Source organism: Myxocyprinus asiaticus, chromosome 2 (assembly GCF_019703515.2).
Source record: "Myxocyprinus asiaticus isolate MX2 ecotype Aquarium Trade chromosome 2, UBuf_Myxa_2, whole genome shotgun sequence".
Classification (NCBI taxonomy): Eukaryota; Metazoa; Chordata; class Actinopteri; order Cypriniformes; family Catostomidae; genus Myxocyprinus; species Myxocyprinus asiaticus.
Window position 1 is genome coordinate 30,267,954 of NC_059345.1, and position 16,651 is coordinate 30,284,604.

General features: G+C 39.2%; 1 protein-coding gene across 2 annotated transcripts in view; it reads right to left on the reverse strand.

The window, feature by feature from the left end:
• LOC127409651 (FERM domain-containing protein 5-like) overlaps nucleotides 1-16,651 on the reverse strand; it is a 37,410-nt gene that overhangs the window by 17,949 nt on the left and 2,810 nt on the right. The window contains exon 2 of one of the 2 annotated variants that reach the window (XM_051644363.1): nucleotides 2,524-2,628. The exons of the other annotated variant lie outside the window; for it this stretch is intronic. Within the exon in view, the coding sequence (XP_051500323.1) occupies nucleotides 2,524-2,628 (105 nt within the window). The remainder of the gene's footprint in view (nucleotides 1-2,523; nucleotides 2,629-16,651) is intronic. 2 annotated transcript variants of the gene reach the window in all.

The following is a 16,651-nucleotide window of genomic DNA, read 5'->3' on the forward strand; positions in this document are numbered from 1 at the left end:
AACTCCCAGTCGTGTTCACAGACTGTGATCCCTGGATGACTTTCCTTCTTAGCCCTCTGGCAGCTGAGTTTGCGAAGAAACTCGCTGACCGGCCCAGTACGTGCGCTAATGAGCCTCTGTACTGAGGTAGGTGCTCCACATGTGCTGGTTCCCCGAATGCGACCCCATGTGATATCTTCCGCAAAAATTGTTTCAAACTGCATCTTCCTTGGGCAGAGGCCCCTCTGCCCCCAGTGCCATGCTCTGTAGAAACTCCTCCCCCTTCGGGTGGGACCTACCATGGGACCTCTCCATATGATATACTTCCGACAAGACTCTTTAAGACCATGTGACATATTCCACTCAAAATACCCCCCCCCCCTCATTTTGGGCAGGGTGTGGTCTCCACAGTGTCTTCCCCTTGGGAGGGACACCCCCCAACGCAGACACTTATGGCTCCCAGTCAGTTAACAAATTCCACTCTTTTTGGGGAGAAAAGAGAGGGAAAAGAGGCCTCAGCTTGGCTAGCCTGTCCCTATAATTGGGCAGTCGACTTGTTCCTGATGGACCGTTCGATGCTCATAAGAGCATTGGGGGAGGTTACGTGACTGCCTGGTGCGCTGGCTACGAGGCACACAGCAGTCTGCCCATCACACACCACCAGTTCACGCAACACAGTTCAGCTAGTTGTGGCGTTTTGTATAGGGGCCGCTAGTGTCACTACATCGACACAACATCGAGTGAGTGACAGATAGGGAACGTCCTGGTTACTTTTGTAACCTCCGTTCCCTGATGGAGGGAATGAGACGTTGTGTCCCTCTTGCCACAATGCTGAACTACCTGCTGAAATGGCCGGGACCTGGTCTCGGCTCCTCAGCACAAAACCTGAATGAATGGTTGCATACCAGCTCCTTTTATACCCGTATGTCCGGGGGAGTGGCATGCAAATTCCACTCGCCAATTCTCATTGGCCTTTTATCGAAAAAAGCAGAGGTGTTTGGGGCTCCCAAGAGTGACATTGACATAACGTCTCGTTCCCTCCATCAGGAAATGGAGGTTACGAAAGTAACCAGGACGTTTTGTGAGATAATCCAAAAATGTGTCAAAAATATCTTTTAATATTGTTTTATCATTTTTAATGATCAGATCAGGTAAAATTTTAAAGGATAAGTTCACCCAAAATTCTGTCATTATTTACTCAGTCTCATGTCATACCAAACCCATATCACTTTCTTTCTTCAGTGGAACACAAAAGGAGAAATTTTGTTTAATTTATTGGTTGATCTTTTCCATTCAATTACATTGAATGGGGACTGGAGCATTAAAGTTTCAAAATGGATGCAAAACATAAATGTATCATAAAAGTGGCCCATACGACTTGTGCACAATATACCAAGGCTTCTGAAGCTATATTATACCGTGGCTTTGTGTAAGGAACACGAGATCTGGATGTCACAATTTTCAGTGAACAACAATTTAAAGACAACTTATATGAACTACTTTTTTTATGCTTTTATAGTGCTTTTATAGTGACCTTTTGAAGCTTTCAGTCCCCATCTTATTTTATTTGCATTAAAAAGAGAGACCAGCACATTATTAAAGGTGCTTTAAGCAATTTGTTTATGGAATGGTAAGCAGAAAATGTTCCTTTTCACTGAGAGATATCAATGAAATAAGTGTCCTGAGATTTCTTACCGGTCTCTGTGACAGCACTAGGCTGTGTAAACAGCAAATAAAAATGTGACCGTGGGCCGCAAACACATTTTTTGATAAACCAATCAGAAGACTTTGATGTGCTTTCTGCCTGTCAATCGTTTTGTGTGTTCTCATAGTGAAGTAGTTCAAGTGGAACGTTCAGGTTTCATGTCATATTCATATTCATAACAGTTGTCACCTGAGGGCGCTATTTTGCTACTGTTGTGTTTGACAACGTGAGAGGACGCATTGCTGTTCTATGTTGGTCTCAATGCTATCTTTGGAGGGCTGTGTTTTGGAAAGACGGGGCGTATCTTATTCAATGACTCAGTCTCATAGAAGTTCCAGAAAGGCTAGAAATTGCTTACAGCACCTTCAAGTACATTATTGGTACTTATGTTAAAATTACTCTTGTGTTCCATTGAAGAAAGAAAGTCTCATGGGTTTGGAATGACATGAGGGTGAGTAAATGATGGCAAAATGTTACTTTTGAATTAACTATACTTTAAGGTAACAATTGTGCAGTTTCACTTTTTACAGTGTACCACTTAACAAGCTTGTGCACAAACATAAAAACTGAGACATCCACCAAACATAACAGACAAATGATCTGATCATGACTGACTGTTGATTGAGAGATTTTTAGTTTTTCAGAACCAGAATTTATAAGCATTTTTTGTTAGCAACAAAATATTGATAAAAATTTATTGACAATAACAGTCACAGTCTTGCTCTCTCTCTCACACACAGTCTTTTTCTCTCCATCTCACAAAATATAAAAAATACCAACTTTCAACAATCTTTCAGTGCTGCTAACTACTCACACTATAGTATACTATAGGAACTCACCCGTTGCTTGTCTGGGTCCACAAATCTGATGCCAAAGTAGTCTTTCTCCAGCAGGTTCAGATGCTGACAGACCTGCCCAAACAGCCACTGACCCTTTGCATCCCTCTGGAACAGGAAGACAAAGATATACATGTAACAACTATGACACACAGTACTGGGGCACCAGATAATATCTGAAAGCACATCAATTCTTATTCATCATCAAAGTTTTGTTCCACTGGTTTCTAATTGAGCTTAATATTTATTTAAACTCTGTCACTGAACTGGTAAATGCATCAGTAACTGTGAAATTAGTATTTATATTGCCGGCATCACATTTAGCACAAGTTTTAGAGATAGTTTTACAATGAACTTCTAAACAGTATTACTTTCGAAAACAGGAAATCCAGCAACTGAACAGCATCCAGACCTAGATGTTTACCAAGTAACCTTTTAAAAAAATATATGTTGAATTTTAAAATAGAGCAGATACAACTTTTGGAAACCAATATTATCGTAGATTGAAGTTTGCCATATTTTTGCATATATTTTTATAAGTACCACATACATTTTCCAGTAATTTTGGGACTGTTACATTTTTATTTATTAAGGCAATCTTACTGTCAGCATACACCTCTCTAAACACTATTGCTGATTTTTTGCTGATGTCCTCAGTTAAACATTTTATACATCAAGCACTTATGGTGGCAATAACTATATGGCAGTCAGATGATAATTAAGGTGAGAGGAGTGTGTTTGGTCTGACTTCCTGTTAAATTCAAATATTATGTCTGTTGCTCCAGAGAGAGCTTAATATTTCAAAATCTCTCTGGAGACATCTGAGCTCAATCAAATATTAACATTCAGGCAGCACTTTGAAAGGACTTAGAAAGCTTTAGAGCAGTGTGGTAGAGGAAAGACAGATTTATATATATATATATATATATATATATATATATATAAAATCTGCAAAAAGCAGTTGAGAGTAATCAGGGTGATAGCAGCAGCTTTAAAGGGGTCATGAATTGGAAAATCAAATTACCATGATATCTTGACATATAAGAGTTCATAGCACAATAAAAACTTACTGTAAATTTCAAAAATGAAAACTTCTTCGTTAGCCCAAAAAAAGGCTTTATTGAAACCAAGGTGCCAAAATGGCTTGTTCTCTACTTTCTCCTCACTATTATGCCATAGTGAGGTATTACATCAGCGCAGGCCAGCCTCTGCATAAACAGATCAACGTCTGCTTCGTCGTCGACACTGCTTAGGCCTGCCCACCGGTCTTGCGGTTAGATTAGAGCAGTGAGATTATTTTTCGAGCAACAGGAGGTGTCACGATGGCCACGAAGATGTCAAGACGTTGTGCAGTGCCAGGTTGTGGGTAACTAGATTTCTTGCATTTGCTTCGCAAGGATCCCAACATTAAGAAAGAGTGGCTGACCTTTATTTTTAATGACGTCCCGGATCGCGTCGGTAAGAACATGTTTGTTTGCTCGCTTCATTTTACCAATGATTCTTTCACAAACAAGACACAGTTTGAAGCAGGCTTTGCAGAGAGACTTAAATTAAAAGTTGATGCAGTGCCAACTATATTGGACCCGACGGTGATGTCGCAACAAACAAGTGTGAGTATCCATGTTAATTGTTTTGCTTCATATGTTACAGACTGTTAGATGTGTACTGTGTATTTGATTTGATCCTAATGATTTTAGACGCTCATGTATTAGTTTTAATGCACAGGGATCTCTAAGCAGCATATATTTTCTTGTTCTGTTGGCATGATGGCACAATTGCCACAAATGCACTTAGAGTATTGATATCAATATATTTAGACAATCTCTTTCCTTTTTAATGAAAACATGACTCATTGTAATGAACAACATATGCATTTGTCACTACACTGAATATATTATGAAAGATGATTATATGACGAACAACAGTGCAACAAACACTGGTGAATGTATCCTGTATACGTTTACATGTTGCATGGTAAGTGTATCCTTTCACAGTTATAAATGTGATAGCACCATGTATTTACACTTTATTTGGTACTGTGATGCGTTACTCAACATTTGTAAAACACGGAAATGTTTTACCGTTGGAAATGCCCCAACTGCAGTATGTAACAAGATACACACCATTGTCTTGGTTTAAACAACAATAAAAGTAATACCTATTACACAAATAGACAGGGAATAAACATAAATTAGAGTGATTACTTACCACACTGTCACAGACTGCAGTAACCATGATGTTTGTGCATAATGGCAAGGGTGTTTACACTTATCCACATGCAAAGATGTTACCCAATCACAGCAGTGGGCATTTACACTGAAGTCTTCAAGAACACACACCCCAAAAAACAGAGCATTTGAATCAGAGGCACAAAAACTGGATAGAAAATGACCAATTATTCCTAAATTATGACTACTTTTAATGAAAAAAATCACACTAACATTATATTTGGACCTCAAGGAACATTATAAAATAAAATACAAATCCAATTCATGACACCTTTAAAGAGTTGAAAGAGGTTTCTACACAGACAGAAGTGAACTAGCAGGCTTGCTTATCAAGACATCATAAGAAGTAATCTAGAGGGTTAGCTCTTTTCAGCATTCATTCAGAAAGTTCAAAATATGCAGGTAAAGTATGATATATGGGTAGTGTAAAACCTGGAGATAATACAATACATAGACTAAGCGCAAGTTGACAAATGTTGCCTGTGGCTGCTTATTAGGTAAGAATGTTATTATTATGTTGTGGTCATGATCTGAGATGGAGGCAGAGCTCATGTCAGAAACTACAAGCAACGTCTGATGCACTATTCACTGCAATATGTTCTCAGATCTACATTTAGATTAAATATTAAAATCAGCCCCCTATCAGCACCAGAAACAATATTAATAAATTATGTCTATGTTTCAAGGGAATGGAAATATAGTGAGAGATAAAGGTGTGATTTGTGCAATTCTGTGTGTGTGTGTGTGTGTGTGTGTGTGGAGAGAGAGAGAGAGAGAGAGAGAGAGAGAGAGAGAGAGTTATAAATGGTTTATATGGTTTATGTGGGTAAAAAGCAGTCTCTGGTTATTGCTTTCCACTACACGACAACTAAATATAGAATTGTAATGAGATGAATATAACTCCAAAATGGTATATATATATATATATATATATATATATATATATATATATATATATATATATATATATATATACACTACTGTATATGGCCAAAGGTATGTGTAAAACAAACATCACATTCATTTATGCTTGTTGGCTTAATTTTAAAACCATTGGCATTAATAGGGAGTTGGTCCTCACTTATAGCTTCCACTCTTCTGGGAAGACTTTCCTCTAGATTATGAAACATGACTGCTGGGATTTGCTCCCATTCAGACACAAGAGCAACAGTGAGGTCAGGCTCTGATGTTGGACAGTGCACTGGCCTGGCTCTCAATCGGTGTTCCAATTCATCCCAAATGTGTTCATTGGGGTTCAGGTCTGGGCTTTGTGCCGGCCAGTCAAGTTCCTCCACACCAGACTGAGTAAACCATTTTATATGGACCTCGCTCTGTGCACAGTATCATTGTAATGCTGGAACCAGGGTTCCTGGCCATGGAAAACCTGGAAATATCAGTGAGTTGTGTTTTCCAGGCCTGGAAAAGTTATGAAAATTAATAAGATCTCAAAAGTCATGGAAATTTCTAAAGTGAATAATTAAAAAAAAAAAAAAAACATCTATAATGCATCGAGATTTTCTCTGCTCTAAAATATTTAATGAGCTAGGTTTTTTCTCTTGTGTAGAGAAAAACTTGCTTGCAGACCATAGTGATGTCTGATTTGTCAGTGAATCATTCTTTTTAATCGGTTCTTTTCAAGGAATTAGCCTAGTCAAAACGGATCACAAATCTGTCTAAATTATTAATTTACAAATCTGTCTGAATCAAAATCATTTTATAAAATCTGTGTCCAGTAATCAAAAATGCCTGGAACAGTCATTTGAATTCATTGGACAAAAAGAGTGGGAACCCTGTAGAACAGAAAAGTGCCCTCCCAAAACTGCTGACACAAAGTTGGAAGCACACAATTCTCTGGAATATCACTGAATGACATTGCATAAAGATTTGTCTATACTAAAAATTAAAGGAACCATGTAGTGACAAAAAAAATAATAATAATAAATAAATAAATATTTGTGTGGACACCACCTTCTGATTAAAGGGTTTTGCTTCATGTCGTTTGTACAGCTGTGTTTAACAGCAAGGTAAAACTGTTTCCAGCTGGAGGAGTTGACAGCTATGTCTTCCAGTTTCAGACTTTGGATGTCACATGTCTTCACTAAAGTTTTTAATTGGTCTTTAAAGCAGCTTTTCTATTTCCCTACAGTCTACTGACTATGGATGAGTATACCAGTAGAGAAACTTTCTTGGCTAACATTTCTGTGCATTATAAGTGCATGTCGTAGACAGCGCAGTTGGTATTGAAAAATGATGGTCTAAATATGGCTGCTGTTTTTACTGAAAATTTGAGTGTGTGGCTGCTTGGCTTACAGGCAAAGGCAAACACCAGGTGCCACTGGAAGCAAAGCAGGCTGTCAAGGAGCATGAGCCATTCATGATTTATGCTGGTAAGTGTTGGTCTGATGCTTGTGTTAGCTAGTTTTTCTGATGAAGCTGGCTGACCAGGAGAGGCTTGCTCATTAAGATCCAGCTTGAGGTCAGCATCCAAAACACAACATGCTAGTGACCAGCAATGCTTGTCTTTTCAAAAGGGCAGTACAAGGTATATGCTGTAGGACACAGGACTCATCCAAGACAACATCAAATTAATGGAACTTAATTTGTCAAAAAAGCATGAAAACAAGTTTTTGGTCTACTTAGTCAAAGGCCTTGGAAACAGTGCCATGACTCTTCTCAATAAGCTGTCAAGTTTTAGGGGTTAATTAAGTAGATGAGAACAACAGCGGAGGAAAGATTTTTAGAATAACATCTTAAATTTCATTCCATCCCTCACACAAAGCTATTAAATGGCTTCAGAATATGGTAGTATAGACTACATATATAGTGTTGTGATGGTGCTTTTTGCTCACTGTATGCTTTCTTTGTATAGAAGATCAGTTCCTCCCTTTGAGTTCTCAGAAAAAAAGTCATATGGGTTTAGAAAATGACATGAGGGTGAGTAAATAATATCAAAATATTTTTTGGGTGAACTATTCTTTCAGTCAAATCTGTCTATTTTTTATTTATTTTTTTAGCTAGAAAAGGAGATTAAGCAGGGTCACTGAAGTTAGGTCCTCGCAGTCTCTCTCATACAAACATGCATAAACACAAATAATGAATTGCTTACCATTAAGGATTCACATTTAGGAGGGGACTGTATTAGACACTATGCAACTGATTTGTATTTGACAGTACACAGTTTGCAGTAGGATAATTCAATTAGAACATCAAAGCTGATACTGTATATACAGTAGGCCACACGTTATCCGGCACTCCACATCACATATTTAGGGATATGCATTTGCATCATTAAGGGCTAATTTACATCATACAAAAAAGATCATAAGCAACTTCTATGTAAAGACTGTCTTTACAGATTGACTGCTTGCATCCTGGTTTATTAAATAAAATGTTCTATCAAATTGTGAAATTGTGAATCCTTCCTGACCAGGTATATCTAATCACCTTATCTATTATAGCCTGGGGATGGGGATCATCTTACAGGCAGCATTTGAGCAAGAGCAAAATAATGCAACAATGTGATATTCAGCTGGGGATCTGAGAATGCTACTGTTATAAACTCGAAACCTAAAAGCACTGACAAAGAAACTAAACTGTGGGGGACAAGACATCCAGTTCATCTAATAATGGTTTGTTGTCTGTCTCATAACATTAGCTCAAGTCAGGAGCAAATAGTACCTTTACATTGTCTGACAGAGGTTGGAACTTGTAAGACTTCAGTTCACACTGACAACAGTTCAATTTACAATGCAAGACACGTAAGAAAAACAGATAAAAGTAAGTCATTTTAATGGGTAGCTAAATTTAATTGCTTGGATACTTCTAGAGATACAGAAAGAAAAAGAAAGAAACTACCTGTTTCTTTATAACTGTATTATACTTTTTTAAGATTATCTTTAACACTAGTATACCAATAATATGGATTTAGGGCTTGCAAACTATTGCCACTTATGAGCCCAGTTTATTTCCACTAAATCCACACTTTCACTTAACAGAGCAGACATACACTGCCTGGCCAAAAAGAAGTTGCATACTCTAATATTTCTAATACTCCGCCTTTAGCTTTGATTACGGTGTGCATTCGTCAATGCATTGTTTTGACAGCCTTATGCAACGTCAAAACATTTATTTCCATCCACAGTTGAATACATTTTTGGCCGAGATCTTGTGTTGATGGCAGGAGAGTCAAACCACTCCGTAAAGTCTTCTCCAGCACATCCCAAAGACTTTCAACAGGGTTAAGGTCAGGAGTCTGTGGTGGCCAATTCATGTGTAAAAATGATTCCTTTGTCTCCTGGCAGACGGCAGCGGGCACCTCCGCCTTCTGGCGAACTACTCCAGTACCAATGGACCATACCTCCTCGGCATCGCAACCCTCCATCAGCGGCGAGGGCTCTCCGACAGCGAATCCCTCCTCCCTCCCGGGTTTCGGCACCAATGTAACAGGTTCACATGATGGGCAAGGAGGAGGCAGGAACCGGCTGAGCAGTCAACATAAACTTTTAATGACACAAATGAACAAAACACAACATAAAACTGACGCAAACACAACTTAGTGCGTCTCTCTCTCTTGAACTGGCATCCCCGGCGCCTCTTTAACCCTCTCCCGGCTGATTGGGCTTATTCAGTGCTGGGCGGCCATCGTTACAGTCGCTTCATGCGCTTCCCTTCTTAATCTGTCAAGCCCATCGCTTTGGAATAGAATAAATCTGGACTCATCATGACCTTTTTCCATTGCTCCACAGTCCAATTCAGATCAGCCTCATGAACAACTGCTTTTTTGTGGCCACACAGTTGTTTAGTACCAATTCTGTAAATTCTCATCACATTGTGTGTGGAAATGCTCTTAATTTCCCTATTAAATATAGCTGTGAGTTCTACTGTCGATTTTTTATAATGTGACTTCTCCAAGCTTTTAGTGATCTCCGATCATGATCATTCAAGATTTTTTCTGACCACATTTCTTCCGCAAAGCTGATGGTTCACCACTATCCTTCCAGGTTTTAATAATGAGTTGGACAGTTATTGACCCAGTTCTAGGGATTTCAGCAATCCAGCTGAAGTTTCAGGCATTTGGCACTTTTTGGCTTTGAGTTGCTAATTTGTGGGCTGGACTCAGCATTTTGATGAGATATATAGCAGGCCCATTGCTGTTTACCTAGCAGGACAAGCATTTGGTCTGTCAGAGGAAAACAACAACTGTAGCTGTGTTCTTACTGTGACATTTGACTGGGTAGCTGTGTTAGCCAGGAGATTTTACTGCACTTCCGTGACAATTAAGGTAAATCTTTGACTATTAGTGAATATTTTAGGGTAATCCAGCTGAAGTTTCAGGCATTTGACACTTTTTGACTTTGAGTTGCTAATTTGTGGGCTGGACTCATCTATACAGCAATTAGCAATCACTACTTAAGTAGTGAGAGAATTGTAGTGGTAGCAGATGCGGCAGCCCTCTTCATGTGAAGACTTATCTCGGGTAAAGACCTGTCCACCGAGCAAGGACACTGGCAAGACACCAGCCACTACACTAAGTTTTATCCCCCTTCTCTCTTCCTTTTCCACATAGTACTTCTATTTCTTTATTATACATATATTATGTGTTTTCAGTACATTTCTGTTGTTTCATGTAGGAGAAAATCTACACGCACACACTATAGACTACGCACTCCAGAACACCTAAGGTCACTTAGCACTGTCTCTCCACAGCCACTCTCCATCTCTGTTGGACTGTGGAACTGCCAGTCAGCTGTCAACAAAGCTGACTACATTCCGGCCTTTGCCAGTCAGTCAAAACTCAATGTTTTGGCTCTGACTGAGACCTGGATCTGCACAAACAACAATGCAACTCCCTCAGCTCTCTCTACTGACTTCACTTTCACCCACATCCCTCATCTAACTAGGCAGGGTGGGGGAACTGGTTTGCTCATTTCCAACTCATGGAAATTCACTCCACTCTCATCTCTCTGCAATAACACAACTTTTGAATATCATGTAATTTTTGCCACCAATCCTGCGAAAATTAACTTTCTGGTTATCTATCGTCCCCCAGGTCAACTAGGCAACTCTACTGAAGAGCTAGATGTATTGCTGTCCTCATTCCCTGAGGACGGCAATCTGCTGGTGATCCTTGGGGACTTTAAAATGCACCTGGATAAACCTCAAGCAGCTGACTTTCTAGCTCTTCTGACCTCATTTGGCCTTTCAAGACTGGACAGCCCTGCAACTCACAGAACAGGGAAACAGCTAGATCTCATCCTTACATGTAATTGTATCACCACTAATCCCCTTGTTACTCCTCTACATATCTCTGACCATTTCTTCATCCAGTTTTCTCTCATTCTCCTTTCTTCTTTACCTCTCACTCTACCTAAGGTCTCCTTCTGCCGCAACCTTCACTCTCTCTCACCCACTCACTTCTCTTCCATAGTCTCTGCAACCCTTCCCTCCACTAACCATTTCTCTTCACTTGATTTAAATGAAGCTACAAATGCTCTTTGCTCACCATTAACTGCTTGTCATGATAGTGTCTGCCCTCTTATGTCCAGGCCTGCATGTACCACACCCTCCAGCCCCTGGCTGTCAGAGACACTTCGTGAACACTGCACCGAGCTGAGGGCTGTGGAGAGAAAGTGGCACAAGTCAAATGACCCTGCGGACCTGAGCAATTATCAATCACTTCTTTCTAACTGTCTTACCAACTGCCTCTCCATCAAACTTACCCACACTCACACACATTATCAACACATCTCTCACAACAGGAAACTTTCCCAATACATTAAAGCTGGCTTGAGTAACCCCACTGCTCAAAAAACCAACACATAACCTGACAGTAGTCGACAACTACAGACCAGTCTCACTCCTACCTTTCCTGTCTAAAACTATTGAGAGGGTCGGATACAACCAGTTGCCTGCTTTTATCACACAGAACAACCTATTCTGCAGACATCAGTCTGGCTTCAAAAAAGGACACTGAACAGATACTGCCCTCTTGTCAGTACCTGAAACCCTGCAACTGGCAAGAGCTAACTCCAAATTATCCATCCTCATACTCCTTGACTTGTCTGCTGCTTTTGACATAGTGACCCATAAGATTCTCCTGTCCACCCTCTCTGACCTGGGCATCACAGGAACTGTGCTTGGATGGGCTGAATCATACCTTATTGGCAGATTTTTCAAGGTCTCCTGGAGAGGAGAGGTGCCCAATTCACACCAGCTGACCACTGGTGTTTTTCAAGGATCAGTGCTTGGTCCCCTCCTCTTCTCGATATACACAACATCACTCGGACCGATCATTGAGGCTCATGGCTTTTCCTATCACTGTTCTGCAGATGACACGCACCTCTACCTGTTGTTCCAGCCTGATGACCCTACTGTCTCAGCTCGTATCTCTGCCTGCCTCTCGGACATTTTGGCCTGGATAAAGAAACGCAACATTCAGCTCAACCTTGCCAAGACAGAACTACTCTTGATCCCAGCAAATCCATCTGTTGACCACAACCTCACTATTCATCTTGGTTCAACTACACTAACACCACCCAGAACAGATTGGAACCTGGGAGTGGTGGTAGATGACCAGTTTAATTGTACCACCCACATCTCATCAACCGCCTGGTCTTACTGATTCACGATCTGAAACATCAGGAAAATCAGACCTTTTCTGTTTGAATAGGCTGCACAGCTCCTGGTCCAAGTTCTGGTCATTTCAAGACTGGACTACTGTAATGCTTTGTTGGCTGGCCTCCCAGCTAACACAATTAAGCCACTGCAGATGGTCCAGAATGCAGCAGCACATCTGGTCTTCAATCAGCCAAAAAGGGCTCATGTCACTCCACTCTTGATTTCACTTCACTGGCTACCTGTCAAATTGAAGGCTTTGACTCTGGCCTTCAGGACAGCCAATGGAACCGCACCCTCTTACTTCAATTCACTTCTCCAGGTCTATGCTCCAACTCGCTCTCTGAGATCTATGAACAAGCTGCGCCTGGTGGTCCCATCATAATGAGGCTCAAAGTCTATTTCACAGTCTATCACTTTGTCTGTCCCACTGTGGTGGAATGAGCTTCCAACATCCACACAATCTCCTGATACCATCTCAACATTCAAGAACCAGCTGAAAGCACATCTGTTCCGTGAGCACGTAACCAATCCACACTAATTGCACTTACTATTGAACTTAACTTGCACTTACTGTACCCCAAAAAAAAAACTTCTATCTCTTTCTTCTGCACCAGCACCTATACTACTCCTACTCCACCTTGAGAGCTTGGCAGTACAACACTGTAGATGTTGTTGAACTTTGTATGACAAATTGCTTGCTATGTTTCTCATGTGTAAGTCGCTTTGGATAAATGTGTCTGCTAAATGACAAAATGTAAATGTAATGTAAATGTTATGATGGCAATACCACCATAAATATATATATATACAATTAATTGTATGCTTAATATGCTGCCTAATATTCTATCCTACACTAAGTGATAACTCTTTTCCTCTATCACTCTTTGTCTCTCACTCTCTTCATCAGTTAAGATCATTTGTTGATCTAGCATGACTTAGGAGAGAGCTTGATCCAATGAGGCAGGGGAACTAGCCAAACCCCAAGGTCATGTACAAAACAATTACACAGTGAGTTGAGTTTATAATAGACTTGCATTTAAATGATTATTCTTCAGCACAACAACTGAGGAAGTATTGTGGGGGATAAAATTGCATTTTCAAGTTAGAATACTTATAAAGGACAAACCCAGTAGCAGCAAACCCCTTAAGTTAAGAAAACCCTATAATAGTAAGGGTTTTGTCACTAAGGGTTTTCTTACCTTAAGGGGTTTCTTCCACTTGGCTACAGACCTCTGAGCAATTAAAACTTCCATTGGTATAGTGTAGAAGAAACATGCTTGCTCTGATAGAAAGGAAGAAACAAAGTGGGACACTGTTAAGAGTATTTTAAAGGAATATTTTGTTGTTTTTACAATAGTTTTAGGGTTTATGGCATTATGTCTTCATGGTAACGAAGTTTTAATATTAGATAAAACTTAATGGACAAGAGGTGATGACTCTCTTCAATTCCATAAAAGCCCCATCATAAATTAGCCTCTTCCAATTGCTCTAATATACACAGTTGGTTTTGTCTTTGAGGGTCATGAGCCTCATTACATACACTGCTTTCCTCTTTTTCCCCCATGAAATATAAAACCACCTCGGAGACATGGAACACAAAAGTACAATATCATTGCCTTCATCCGCAAAGCATCGGATCAAACTTATTGATGACAAAATAATTTGTGTTAATAGAAAAAGAGAAGCCACCCCATAAGAACAACTGCAAGAGATAATTCCTCATGCTAAATAATGCTAGTGTGAGATAGGGGACAATAGAAGCAATTAGACACATGCCCAAAGTACGACACTAAAAATTACCCATTAGTACTTTCCTATCAAGTTATTATGATTCTGAAATGCTCTTTACAAAAATTACAGAAAAAAAGATGTGAAAATAGATGTGTTCAAAGTGTATCAAAGGCAACAATGCTACAGTGGACACACTGAATAAGGGGTTAATGGATAATGAGGAACTCTTTATTATGGAATTATCTGAATTAGGGTTGTGCCCGAAGCCGCATACCCTATTCGGAAAGGCACAAATAATTACTTATGATAATTACGAATGAATAACGTATTTATCCGAATAATATAAAAAATATTCGTTTGACTGAATATCCAAGAAACACAAGGATAAAGTGACATTTCAAATAAACATATCCAAAATTACAACAAATTCATGAATCTTTATAGCCATTATTTCTAAAGTGTAAACCTTATGAATGAAAATGCGCACGGTGTGATTTCAGATCGGATGGGTGCGATATCAGCTCTGTTTGCGGTCTCCATTAATTGTGCACTTCTGGAGTTGTCAAGTGTAACATTAACTAAGATACGCCATCATATACACTTTCCACTTCTTGAAATGTTTATGTTAATGTATCACACGATTACCATGTGATTCCCATGTATTCATTTCTAGCCTAAACCTGAGCGTGATGTTAAATAACTGACATAAAGTGATGATTTCACATCAGAGCCTGTCTATCAGTTGACCACATTTATATCCACATCAATGATTAAGGTAATTATCTGGTAATCATTTATTCTGAAAAAATATAAAATGCTCCCTAAAGGTTTAAATGCTCCATAGAGAATTCATCTATTCAGAATATTCCTGCTTATGTAAAATGAAGAAACTGAAACATGCTCTGTCTTTTATCTTCTTGTTCTTCTTTAAACTGCGCTAAATTTGTGAATGTTACGTGTTCTTGAGCACTGGAAAGGTGCTATATAAATGTAACATTATTATTATTATTATTATTATTATTATTTAACTAAACATTGGTGTCCTATGGTAAAATTCTTGATAGACTTATGGGACTTTCACCTGTTAGGCTATATTGATTTATTTTCATTTATTTTAATGTTTGAATTTGTATTTATTATTTACTGCAAAATATGTGCTTGACATTTCACATTTTGCTTGACACCTCTTGCCTCCAGAATAATGTTGTTATACATGCAGAGACAAACGAAAATTCTGTTTCAGCTGATATTAATATCTGAAATACCAGGAGAAACCACAGTTAATAACATATTCCACTGCTAATGTAGCCTACAAATTCAGCTTCATTTGGTAAGAAAAAATAAAGAAATAATTGGTTAATTAAATAATAATTGTATAGAAAAAATAATGCATATTATTATTATTAGACTATTATTATGAAATGGCATATACAAGGCCTTTTGCATTTTATTAATAGAAACTATAAATGTGAAAGTAACATTTAAAAATGGGTGTTTCATCTAGTTTTGACGCATTTCAGGTTTAAGCCCCGCCCACACCCGGTTCTATCCGTTTGGGAGGATGCGTCCTCCGGAGGTCGCATTTGTCGGCCGCATACCTCATCGAGGCTGTCTCGTTTCATTTTTTTTTATTTATTTATTGGGAATGCAAAAAAGGTTAACAATTGTATAAATGTAAGTGCATATACATAAAAAGCATTTACAATAGATAAAAAATAAGAAAAAGAAAGAAAAAAAATGAAACGAGACAGCCTCGATGACGTATGCGGCCGACAAATGCGACCTCCGGAGGACGCATCCTTCCAAACGAGACACAGCCAGCGACAGATTCAGATAATTTTGTCATCTCTACAGATACAGATAGAGATAATGGCTTCGCTGCACACCCCTAATCTGAATAGTTTAATTCATCTATTGGCGCCTTTCATTTGAGAGGCTTGTAGTATGTGTGGCTAAACAAGAAGCAGTGAAATATACTGTACCTGAGAGGAAACCACTGACCTACACTAAGGTGAGCTCTGTAATGAATGTATATGTGCGAGTGTCTCAGATATCTGGTCTCTAGATGTGTGATTGCCAGGAGCCAAACACAGTCAGCAGTCTCTCAAAAGAGAGAGGCCATATTTCACTAATAAGCATTTCATCACTAACGAAACTCCACTGTCCTAATCAATCAATTATAGAGGACAACCCCAAGTGGGAAAGGAGATAAAGGTCAGGGATGGATAGACATTCTTTTCCCTCTCTTCTTGTCTTCTGTGTACTCTGTTCTTCTTCCATGTGTCTCCGTTAATCACGGTCTCATCCACTGTATATGCATTCCCTTATTTGCAAATTGCAATACATACTTGCCAAGTTTGAATGAATTCTGTGTAAGAGACAGGGATGAGTGCGTGTGCACACGTGTGCAGATATCCTGTCTGCCTCTTGTCTGATGAGAGCAGGAGCAGCCGAAGAATGATGATGGAATCAGCCTGTTGCCATGGAGACCACAACATCACGCGGAATTCCAAGGACAATGGAATGTCACAATCTGAAACTGACATTCGCACATG